At 35.8% G+C, this 12,711-nt stretch overlaps 1 protein-coding gene across 2 annotated transcripts in view; it reads right to left on the bottom strand.

Annotated features, from left to right (window-relative positions):
* SHPRH (SNF2 histone linker PHD RING helicase) overlaps nt 1-12,711 on the bottom strand; it is a 116,962-nt gene that overhangs the window by 71,009 nt on the left and 33,242 nt on the right. For both annotated transcript variants that reach the window (XR_003568152.1, XM_027850653.1), the window contains exons 9-11: nt 10,901-11,581; nt 6,006-6,257; nt 5,328-5,406 (exon numbers count right to left, since the gene is read on the bottom strand). Coding sequence is in view for 1 of the 2 variants with exons in the window: in XM_027850653.1 (XP_027706454.1) it covers nt 5,328-5,406; nt 6,006-6,257; nt 10,901-11,581 (1,012 nt within the window). In the remaining variant the exon portion in view is untranslated. The remainder of the gene's footprint in view (nt 1-5,327; nt 5,407-6,005; nt 6,258-10,900; nt 11,582-12,711) is intronic.

The following is a 12,711-nucleotide window of genomic DNA, read 5'->3' as shown; positions in this document are numbered from 1 at the left end:
AATAAATTATATAGTCCTTCTACAAAGGCTATAATTCAGCTACAATGGTCTGCTTAATATTCCTCTCACATGACATTCCATCTTCTGACTCCATAAGTTTTTATCAGTCCTCTGGCTGCTAGGTCCTTCCTTCTAAGATTACTTTCTATTTACACTGCGTATTATTTTATATATTCATAGCTATCTGCATGTTGTCTTCCTCATTAGAATGTGAGTCCCTTGAGTATTATAGCTGTATTTTTACCCTTTTGTTTTTTTAAATCTCCAGCACTTAAGTGTCTGTCTGGCACTCTGAAAATGCTTAAATCAGGCTTACTGAGACTGACTGAGATGAAGAACTAAAGGCCCAGAGAAGTTAAAATTGCCCAAAGTTACATATACTTGATGTTCAAACAAGGATACAAAGCCAGGTATCCTGACTACATACACAATGCTCTTTCTAATATAAAAACATATTTTTTGCCCAGAAATATGTTCTAGAAAAATAGTTTACCACAAATACTATTTATAACATTACCAGCTATTTTTAAACATTTTAAACTTTTTTCAAAAGGCTTTTTCCACATCTAATATTCCTTCTAATTTTTGATTTCTGATCCCATAATGTATAATTCCTCTCTCCTTACATTTAACAAGATTAGCAATTGTAAACCATTTCTGGCCAATGAGGAAACAGACACAGAAAGATAGAACAACTTGGTTAATCGTCAAACTAATTAGCGACAGAGCCATAAATTAGAACAGAGGGTTCCAAAGTCACTGATCTTTCTACCACACTTTGCTTCTCATAGTGACCTCTTAATCTCTTAATTACTGTCTTTCATTTCCCATTGTATGTTCCACGGGCACTTCAAGCCAATATAGCTTAAACTTAATTTATCAACACTTCACCAAAATCTATTTTCTTTTTTTGATTTCTCCTATTTTTCACTGGAACCAACATCTTCCCAATCTTAGAATTATCTGATACCTCTTTCTCTCTCATTCTACACATTCAATTAGTAGACAAATCTTAGAGATTTCATCTTCACAATACAGTGAGCTGGCAGCCATCTCCTCTACACTACCACCCTGGATCCTATTACCTTTTACCTGAGTTATTGCAATAGCTTCTCCGCTCCTAATCTCTTTTCTGTCCTGTTGATGCTACATACTACTGCGAAATTAATCCTGTTGATACACAAATTATTCTCGTCTCCATCTACAGCTCAAAAACTCATTCTCCTTTACCTACAGAACAAAGTGGGGCTGCCTTAGTCTGGCATTCAAATCTGACAAAACCCATGTTTACAGCCTTGCCTCACACTTCTCTTCCTTAAATTCACTATGCTGCAGACAAACTGGACTATTTACCATGTCCTCTGGCCTGTGGTAATCTCACTCCCATCTCAAATCACAGCCCTGGCTTTTAAAAAATTTCTCTTATATGCTTAGTAGATGAATAGGGACAGGGGCTGGATCTGTGATTTCACTGATGTAAGGAATTCCCAGATGATTCAGTTCCAGAGCACTGAGATGCCAAGGGATTTGCTTAGGGTCACTCAGGAAGTACATGCTAGATGGCACCTGAACTCAGGTGCTCCTGGCTCTAAAGGCAGCTCTTTACCCACCATGCCATGCTGTCTCTCCTTTTGTACTTAACCATTTTCAAATGTGCAGTATATTTTTGCATAGATATCTTATCAAGCTCCTTTAGGACAAAAACTACATCATCTTTATCTTTGCATCTCCTCCAGTGGCTAGTAGAATATGTTGCACATGATAATGTGCTTAATTTGTACCAAATACACAAATGAATCCCTGCTATGTTTGCAGTCACATATTTCAGAATTAATTTCACATCTCAGAAGTCCCAAGAGCCAAAATTTCCTTAATTTCTTACCATCTCACAATGCATTTAGAACTAATATGCTATGTGCAGAGGTTCTCTCTCCCACATGACACACTTTGTAAACTGCCTGTGATCGTGTTAAACAGGTGGTCATAATGGGCATGCTCAGATGCTTTGCTTCTCAAAGATTAAACAGATACTTTGTGAACACTTACGCAAGCAAGTGGTTATACAAAAAGGCACCACCTTGGGTTCATTATAAATAACCATGTCAAACAAATCTCATTTCCTATTTTGATAATGTCACTAGAATAGCTGATCAGAAGAATGTTATGGATGGAGAATACCTTGATTTCAGTTGGGCATCTGACATTGTACCTTTTAATCTCCTAATTTGTAATACAAATAAATTTGGGGTAAATAACAACCAGATAGGTAGGGTATTTGAACAAAGAACCCAAAGAATGTTGACTAACTGATCTATGCCAGCCCCCACAATCTGGAAACTGTCTAGCCTCATACCTCATATTATTCTCCTCCAAACAAACAGGACTACTCTTTTCCTTAACTCCCTCACCCCCACCCCAATGCAGTGCTGTTCTACTTCCATGCCTTTGTTCTGACTGCTCTCTGTGCTCATCACAATACCCTTTATTTCCCCCTTTTGGGCTGTTGAATAATCCTACCCATCTTTTAAAGTTTAATTAAAATGACACCCTATTCATGTAACCATTCCAAAACAATCATATAGGATATCAGATAGTAGTTTGTTTTGCAGTTCTCTAAAGCTCTTCAATATAATAGTCTATTATGTTTTTTCTGTTTGCCTATCACCACCCCAGACTGTAAACTCAACAAGGGCATGGATCAGGGATACTTTATTTCTCCTTTGGTGCCCAGCAGAAAGCTCTTCATCCAGTAGGTACTTAATAAGTACTTTGAATATATGAAATTATATGAAAGTTAGTTGTTTGCTATAGGACTCTTGCCCTATCTATTTTATGTCCACAGAGATATTTTTAAATCACTAACTCAGATGAAGACATAAAAGGCACGCTTATCAACTCATCAGCTGATGAAAAGTCAGGAAGGTGGGTAAAGTCAGATGAACTTTAAAACTTCTGAAAATATTCTTACAGGACCATGTGATGCTAAATAATAACCTCGCACATCTGCATTCTCTCTTTTGTCGTTATAACTGTGCCATCTACCCCGAGCACTAAGAAGTCTTAACCCTTCTTGAAGTATCTTCTTTTTCCCCTAAGTGAATACAACAAAACCAAAAACATCTTTTGTTTGTCCTTAGCATCAGCCTCAGCTCCTGTTGAGCTTGAGCACTCCAGATACTTTTATGGGATTGTGATATACATCCTCTGTCATCTTCTTGCAGCTAGGTGGTGCAGTAGGATAGAGAGCTGGGCCTGAACTCAGAAAGACCAGAGTTCAAAGCTGGCCTTAGACACTTACTAGCTATGTGACCCTAATAAATATTTTGGGATTTGAAGATATACCTGCTTGTTACTTTCAACATCATAATCCTCCCAACCCTGTTCCTGGCTCTCAGACTTCCGAACCATGCGGTTTTATCCTAGAACTTCCCTCAGTGCCTAGGGCCCCTTGGTGCTCCAGAACATGCAACCATGTCTTTGGTCTTCTCTATATGGAACATATCTCTGAAAGATCCACTCCTTCTGAGTAGATCCACTTCATTTTGTGGAGGGGCCCAGGCTAGCTGTAATTTCCCTGCCATCATTTTGGGCTGTGCCCCTGGCTCCCAAACTTCAAAACCATGCCTCCAAAGCCAGATACTTTGCCTGTTGAGGAATTTAGGTACTTTCTTTTAGCTTATATTTATATCCCCAACATTTAGCATATATTTTGCACATAATAAATACTTAAATGCCTATTTTCTTCCTTCCTAAAATAAGAATTAATGAGGGTCTTGAATTCAATCACATAAAAATAGAGGAATTTAGAGACACTTAATTTAGGGATAAGAGATAGTAACATACCGGTCAGCTTTCAGTATCTAAAGGGTTATCATGAAGAAGAGGGATTAGGATTACCCTTTAAATCTTGGAAAGAGGAGCAAAATTAAGAACAAATAGTAGATGTTATAGGGATAAGGAGATTACAAGGAAATAGACTGTTGGTCAATATAAAGAAATAAGTTCCTAACAATCTAAGTCATTCACAAAAAGAATGGGCAGCCTAGTAAAATAGTTTATTACTCAATACCGGAACTACTTAAACAGAAGATGGTTGACAACCCCTCAAGGAAGTTAGAAAGGGAAATTCCTATATTAAGTAGGAAACCTTAAAAGCCTCTGAAGACCCTTCCAACTTTGAAAAAACTAATACTCAGAAAATTTGATTTTCTAGGTAGAAAGGCTCAAACACAAGTGGATATTCAAACTACTTTAACTGTACTTAACCTTGAGAGGAAGCAAAAGATACTCCACAAAACTCCTTTTTGCATACATGCTTTTTCACTACATGCTGCCTCAAGCAGCATGAAGTAATAAAGACGTGGATAGATCTGGATTCATGTCTTCCATCTGCAACAGTCTGGCTCTGTGACCTTGGGCCGGTCACTTACCTCTGAGTGCTCTAAGTGATTCTCCAAGATAGTAAATTGCAGAGGAGGTGCTGACCTACATAGTTAGTAGGGTGGATTCTCATCTACAAGTTCCCTATATCAATGCAATCACAGGGCCAGCCCCTATTCAAGTTCGTATTCCTATTCTACCACCTTCTAGGAGTGAGTAAAATAAATTACCATTCTTTACTACTTCCTAGAGTAAATCATTACTCAACTTTGAATATATTCCAAAGTTATTTTTTGAATTTTTACATGTGTTAGGTAATAAAATATTTCTAATCAAAGTAGTGCTTTGCAGCTACAATTTATTTTCACAAAATAAGGATTCTTTTAATGTTGAAACAACAAGAAGATCATTGTTTATAGTATTTAAAATTTTTATGGCTACATATATATGTGTATGTATGTGTACACATACACACACAATTTTCCTTTTTTTTTTTTTTTACAGGTTCACTTCTAAGTCTTTGTCCACTACCAAAGACTTTGGAACGCTTAAGTTCCAATTATGCTCCAAAAACATGATGGGAATTGGCTTTGGGTAATGAAGATTTATGGAATATTGCATTATTAAATGGTGTATCACAGTTACTGTTTATAGAACTGCATGAATATAAACCTGTTGACTCATAATCAAAGATCTCATCTTCAAAAGGAAAATTCATGCTTGAGCTTATTTTTTAAAAAACCTGTATATTCATGTATGAGTAATAAGTTGAAAAAGAGCCAATCATTTGAATAGGGTTTAGCTTCCTTACTTTCAGTGAAAATATGAGAAAGCACTTTTGTAATATACAATTAAAATCTTCTACAAAAAAGTTAATCTTCTCAAACTAATATGCACACAAATACAAAAAAATAGAAAACACAACATATAAGCAAATTCTACTTCACCTTCTAATCCTCTCTGTACTGGAGTGCCACTGACACACCAGCGATTGATTCCACTCAAGCGCAGGGCCATTTCAGCAGCCTAATGAAAGGGAACAAGAATTGTGTGAAAAAAGCAAGAGTCAAAAGGAAATGACTCAGGAAAAAAACCATGAATGTCTGTACTCCAAATTAGATGTACATTGCTATTACATTTAACTGAAACTATATATAAATTTATATATTTTTTTCAATGCATAATCACCTAGTAGCTTCACAATCACGAATTCAGTTCACATTACACTATAGTTACAAAATTCTGGGAAATTAAATAAACAGGTATTCATATAAATATTTATATCTACACCTTTCTTTCTTTCTCCCTCTCTTTCTTGTCATTTTTTCCAACTCTGAACTGTATTTTACTCCAATCTACTGGACACAGTATACAAAATGATTCAAGTGTTTAAACGAGAAAGTAAAAACTGACCCCAAAAAATACCTTTCAGTCACATACACTGACATAGCCTAAGACACAAACAAATATAAAATGTTTATCTGCAACATTCTGGGTTGGTGCATGTTAAATTTTGAGAAGCAATTTCATTTTCTAGGAAATTAAATGCTAGTCAGAGAGATGACAAGAAATTCCCCTCCCCAACCCCTGTGCATACCTAAAGCTTTTCCATGACTATTTCTCACCTTTGCTGTGGTACACTCAACCATCTGAGCTTCATCCAGACAGATCCTCCACCATTCTACTGCTACCAGGGGACTTGGTATGGCCATATACCGCTTCTGATTGCGGAAGCGACGCCCATCCTCACTGTTGCTGTGGGGGATATCTACATAATTCAATTCTGACCGAAGGACATCATAAGTGGTGATAACTACATCCTGCTCTGCCAACATATGAGGCTGCAAGAAGCCATGTTTCTTCACCCCTTGATACACCTAGAGAATAATTAGCAAAGACACAGATATAGAAAGACTCATAGATAAGAAATGGAACATCTTTAAGCTTTCAGCTAATAAATGTTATCAGTAAGAGCCACACATTCTCTTGGTTCATCATACCTATTTTGAGATTATGTACTATATCAAAATGTCGGAAGGGACATGAGCGCTGAGAGTAAAATAGAAAGAGTACTCAACTCTAAGTGTTGGATTTGAGTTCCAATCATGCCACTATACCTCATAGTGGTATTGTGAGGATAAAAGATAGCTCCAGGGCTGGTGAGGCCCCTGGGGTCACTAAGTATAACTCTCTCATTTTCTTCATGAGGTAACAGAAATACCAAGAGATTATGTGACCTGCCCTTGTTCAGACAGGTAGCAGTCGTAATATTAACGCTAGAGAGTTCAATTTCTCCTACACAAGAACTGCTCCAAAGCCAACCACAATAAATAATGATTCATTAAAGACTCCCAGGAAAAGAGAGACTTCTTATTTCTTCTGGCTCTTCCTTCAGATATATGGATACTAGCTGATTCATCATCTTATTTATCATGACCCTTCATAGAACTGAATCCTTATTATTACAATCCACATTCCTATCTTCAAATTGAATAAGCCTTTTGGCTTTGTGATTAGAATTTCCTATTGCCCTTTAATTATTTTCATTGCTTTCTTTTGGGGTCTCCCTGATTTCTCCACATTTTCTCAAAAGCTGGCACCAAGAAAATGGGTACAATCTAAAAGGTGTTATCCAGCTGGTCTTAACTTTTTATTCAATGACTCTATCATGCCAACATTGCCCTGCGATCACTTAAAAAAGTGTTATAAAATGCCCATCTGAAAGGGAGAGCAGCAATAACATGCTTTTGCAACCTGGAGTTAAAAGCATTTTACAGTTTATAAGTGCTTTCTTCAATATTCAATTATTCAATATTCACTGAGAGGTACAGCTTCCGCGACTAGGGAAGTAACAGTCCTATTGAACTCTGTGCTGCTTAAGAACACATCTTAACTACTTTGTCCAGTTCCTGGAGCCACACTTTAGGAAAGGTAGTGACAAGCTGAAGGCTATCTGGGGGCAGTCATAATGGAGAAGAGCCACAAATTCACTTAGTCAGTCAATCAACAAAGTATTTGTTAAATGCTCAGTATATGCCAAGCACTAGAGATACAAAACCAAAAATGAAACAATTCCTGTTCTCAAAAATCTTACATTCTATTGAAGGATAAGTTGAAGGAACTGGGGATGTTTAGTTGGGAGAAGACTAAGAGGGACAGAGGGGGTTATGTGGAAGAGGACCATTATGTGGAAGAGGGAGTAGATTTATGATTGGTCACATAGGGCAGAACAAGGAATGATGGAATAAAGTGGTAAAGTGGTGAATTCAGGCATGATATAATGAAAAATCTTCCTAACAGTTAAAGCCATCTAAAAGTAGAATGGGTTGCTTGGGAGGCAATGAGTTCCCCTCACTGAATGTCTTCAGGTCAAGGTAGATGTCAAGTTTGCTGTAGAGGACTCTTGTTTAGGAATGGATTAAACTTAATAGCTGTTGAGATATCTTCCAGTTCCGAGTTTCTAGGAAGCTATGTGAATAGTTTGCACTGAACAGGCTCTCTAAGAAAGGTACCTCTTTCTTTTCACGGATAGTTTTTAATCTCAGAAAAATCAAAATTGCAAGTGATCCAAAGGACAATGGAAAGATACATGGTAGCTATTAATAAAGTACCTGGTACTCTAGAAGTAGTAGAAAAGATGCCATTAAAAACTTATGGCAAGGGAGTTAGGCTAGTTGTGAGAAAAATTAACAAATGAAGAAGCTAAATGTTAATATGGTTTCCTTGAGATATTTAAAAACCACAACAACAGCAACAAAGGAAGGTCTTCAAGTGAATTGAATGGATCCTAGAAGATCTGCTTAATAGCAAGGGTGAGAACTGAACAGGATGGGAAGGCCTGGCAGAACTGATGAGAAACCATGAGGTCTGCACTGATACAATATACTCATTTTGATGAAGTCACAGGACCATCTAAACAAGCATTCATGAGCTATATACTAGAAGGTAATTTTTACCTTGTATTTGTGAATAAAACTAATAAGTGTTTACATTAATAATAGCTTGTTTTATATTTTATTACATATAGCTGCAAGCATTATGATTCTCATTTTACAAATGATGAAAATCAGAATTGGAGTAATTCACCCATTTCCAGGAGCTGATACAAATGGGGGCTAGACTCACATCTGCATCTCTGAAGCCCAGTACTCTAGCTACATTAGGGCTGCCCCTTAACAATATCTCTAACAATGAAATATCTGGAATTCAGTGTGCCTTCCTATATATACTGTGGCACAACTTGATGTATTAAATGTGATATTTTAAACTGAACTCTTGATATCATTCCTTAGTTTTCTTGCTAAGAGCTCAAATCAAAAAGCTTTGGAAAGCAAAGGTCTTAGTAGTAATAATTTATTTATATTTGTAGTTACTCTAATAAGCTGATGAAAATTTCATCTGTCTATTTATCTGTATCTTTATACATCTAACTAGCATGCCTATATTTTGGCCTAATAGGTAAGTTAGTTTCACTTAATCCAATCAATAAATGTTTATCAAAAAATGTAATTAATTTAAAAAGTCATTATAGTAACCTTCAACATTCTTTGTGATTCATTAGATTTTTAAGAATACAATTATGTGGTTAGAAATCTTCTGGGGGAAAAATTATTAACCTGACAATACTGACACATATTTCAATTATATGAGCAATCTCAGAGGAAATAATCAGTACTCTGGGGAATAAGGTAGGAAAAACTGAGACATGAGGTGTGCGGCATATATCCTAATAGAATTATCTTTTATCGTGAGCTTCTAAAAAAGAAGTATAAACAAAAACAAGTAATTCTCTGTGGAAGTGAACTATCATGCAATCTCATTTAATCAGAACACAGGTGCAAAACAGGAAGTTAAAAAAAAAAGCTCTAAGAAGTAAAATAGATTTTATTCATTTAAGACTTACTTCTTTTTACTCTATACCCAACTGTAATAAACATTCTAAGCCCAGAACAGAGCATAAGCAATAAATTAGGAGTAAAAAAGATTGCTATCACAAATACAGGGCAGGTAGGTGGCTCTGTGGATAGAGCACCAGGACTGGAGATATCTTCCTGAGTTCAGATCTGGCCTCAGACACTTACTAGCTGTGTGCCCCTGAGCAAATAACTTAACCCTGTTTACTTCAGTTTCTTCATCTGTTAAATGGGCTGGACAAGGAAATGGCAAACCACTCCAGTATTTTTGCTCAGAAAACCCCAAATGAGGTCACAAAGAGTCGGACATGACCAAAAACAACTGAAAGAATATGCTGACAGCAAGAAGTGGTAGCTAACAATGAGAAAAAAGAGAAAAACTATACAAAACAGAGACAATAATTCAAAACTTCCTAATGACAACTATATGACCTTCAGTTACAAGTTCTTAGAGCTTTCATCAATTAATTCAAGAAGAGAGTGGAGGACTTAGAAGGGAAATAGAGAAAGTAAAAGCCATTGTTTAATGGGTTTTTTACATGACTGTACAAAGCCAAACCACATGTGTATTTATCATCTCAGTGTTTAGAATCTATGGACAATTACTTTATTAAATATAAAATATCTAAAATAATAATAGCTGGTATTTATAAGACATTTTAAAAGTTTTTTACATACCTGATATATATTATTTTATTTCCTCCTCACAACAATTCTGTGAAGTAAATACTTAGATGTGATCCCCATTGTACAGATAAAGAACATGAGGTTCAGAAACATTAAGTCAATTGCTAGCAATTGTTACATAACTAGCAAAAGTCAGAGGTATGAGTGAAACCCAGGTTTCTTTTGCTTCCAAGTCCACCAGCATATTGAAATATTAATAAGTCATAGCACTGAGAAGTAAAGACTATTCACTTTTCAGTTTTGTAGTGGTTTTTAGGTTGGAAAACTAAAAAAGTTGTATTTTTAGTTACTTCTCAATTACAATCAATTAACTAATTGAGAATACATTCCTTAAATTCTGGCTTTGGGTGTTACATTTTTGTCCCCATACTTACTGTCAGTAGATTCTATATTTCACAGTAGATTAAATAAAGGAGGTTTGATTTTAAAATATCTTTCAAAATACATGCTTGTTGACAGCTGTCATTGCACATGTATACATGTTTATTTTCCAAAACATGCAACCCTTTTCTTTTTACCAATATTCAAAAGAAACACAATATTCTATGCCTAATCATGCTGTATTTTCATTTTTGGCTAAATATGAATTATCCCACTTTGCACCTAGGATTTTCCATTTGGTTTATTACATTAATACTAAAGTTTCCTAGAGATGGCATGCCAGATCCTTTCTGAATTCTTGAATGTATATATAAATATTTATTCATCTATATTTTTTGACTTTTTAAACTGCTTTACTTTTTGAACTTCCACTGTTCAAAAAGAATAATATAAAACCCTAAGTCCTGTTTCTGAATTTATTACACTTGCCTTAAAATTTCTGCTTTAAGATTCCCCTACAATTATCTACTTATAAACATTTCAGGGAAACCTGAAAAAAAAATCATATTTCCTGTCTTTTCAAAAGACAATTATCTTACCAAGACCTGAAGAGAAGACGATCTCACATGTCTGTTGATTTCATCCACCCACTGGTGACAGATAGAGCTTGGAGAGATGATCAAAGTTGCTCCTGTGGAAACTGGTTTCATTGCAACTAGGCAATGGGGGCAGTAAAAAGGCTTAATTTTCAAGTTTTCCTCCTTGTAGTTCACACATTCTGCATGTTGCCACAGGTGGCATTTCAGACACTGAACACGGGCTTTACAGTCTACTAGGCCAAGTTCACCACAAATACACTCAAAGCGATACTCAGAAGTATTGAAGGGACTTATAGAATTGGCATGTAGTATCTCACGACCAGCATGGTCTTGAGAATCAGATACCTGGTCCTTCATGTTGTCTTCTTCAGAATTTGGTGTAGTTTTAGAGACAGTAGCATGAGTACTTGGGTGATCACTGGATGATGGACAGTGTCTTTGCAAATCAGCAGTATTTAACACTTCAGCTTCAGACTGAAGTTTTTCATTCAAGTGTCGGTCAAGTTTTTTCCTCAGTCTGCCATGGTATCTATTGACTTCACAATAATTATGCTCATCCTCAGTGATGTCTAATGATAGGGATTTATCTCCCTTATTTTCAGAAACTGTGTCATTGCTCTCTGATTGATGTTTTTCTTCATCAGAAAGTTTATTCTGACTCTTTCTAGGACTCTTTGTTACCTATTGCAAAATTAATAAAGAGAAGGGTTTTTTAATGGCACTCTAAATCTAGAAGAAATAGAAATAAAGCAGAAAAACACAAGTTTTTTTTTTTTATTAAGTAGGTCAAATTACAATTTGTTACTTTTACTCGAGTAATATCATTCAAGAATGGTTTTTATCTTGTGCCACATAAACATCCTCAAATGGTCTTCAGGTCTTCCAAAATAAGTAAGGACGTATTGTTATCTAAGTCAGGTGGAAGGAGAAGGAAAGAAAGAAAAAAGGAAGGAAGTAAGGGAAAGAAAGAAAGAAGAGGGAAAGACAGAGGAAGGGAAGGAGGAAAGAAAGAGGGAGAGAAGGCAGGAAGGAAGGAAGGAAGGAAGGAATGGAAGATGAGGGAAGTTCTTAACTCCTTGCAACTTTATTGATGGAAATACTTCAGTTGCAGTTTAAAGCACCAGGAACAATCCTTTTACCCTCTTACTTGACAAAGAAAGTTACTCTGTTTTTCCACTCTGCTTTCTCTACTTCTGAAGCCCCAAAATTCAAGGCACAGAGTGCAGTGGCTCATAATGCACTGATCTGAAGGGAGTTTTCACTCAGAAAGCAAATAAGATCAGTAAGGATAGACTGTCTAAAGGTCTTTTGCCCTGTCTCAAATAAAATATTTAAGAACCACTACTCTACGAACCAAAACTTCTTGGTTTGCTAGTTCTTAAAGGATAAGATTCTTTCATAGGAAATACAATGACTACACCAGGACCTGCAAATATATACATACTTTTATTTGTAAAGAAATTATTCATCTCAATTTGCAAATACTTCAATAATGATTTTTCCTAAAAGCAAACTGATGTATGTGGCCCAGTGAAAACAAGGCATTTAGTTATTTTAAACACCATCTGCCTGGCCATTTCATTAAACATTCACAAATCACTTAATTAAAAAGCAGGAAACTTGAATCAGAATTGGAAAGTATACATAAGTATTTTATAAGCTAAATCTTCACTTTCAAAACAAAAGCTCCTAAAGGCAGATGCTATATCTTTCTAAAACAATGAGCATAGACTAGGCACTTAAATATTTATGGGTGAAGAACAAAAAAGATGTTAATGGGCCCCTTTCCTCTAAAAATAATGAAATTCATT

This window comes from Vombatus ursinus, unplaced genomic scaffold (genome assembly GCF_900497805.2).
Source record: "Vombatus ursinus unplaced genomic scaffold, bare-nosed wombat genome assembly UNPS02009132.1, whole genome shotgun sequence".
Classification (NCBI taxonomy): Eukaryota; Metazoa; Chordata; class Mammalia; order Diprotodontia; family Vombatidae; genus Vombatus; species Vombatus ursinus.
Note: the sequence above shows the minus strand (reverse complement) of the source record. Positions and strands in the feature narration are given on the sequence as shown.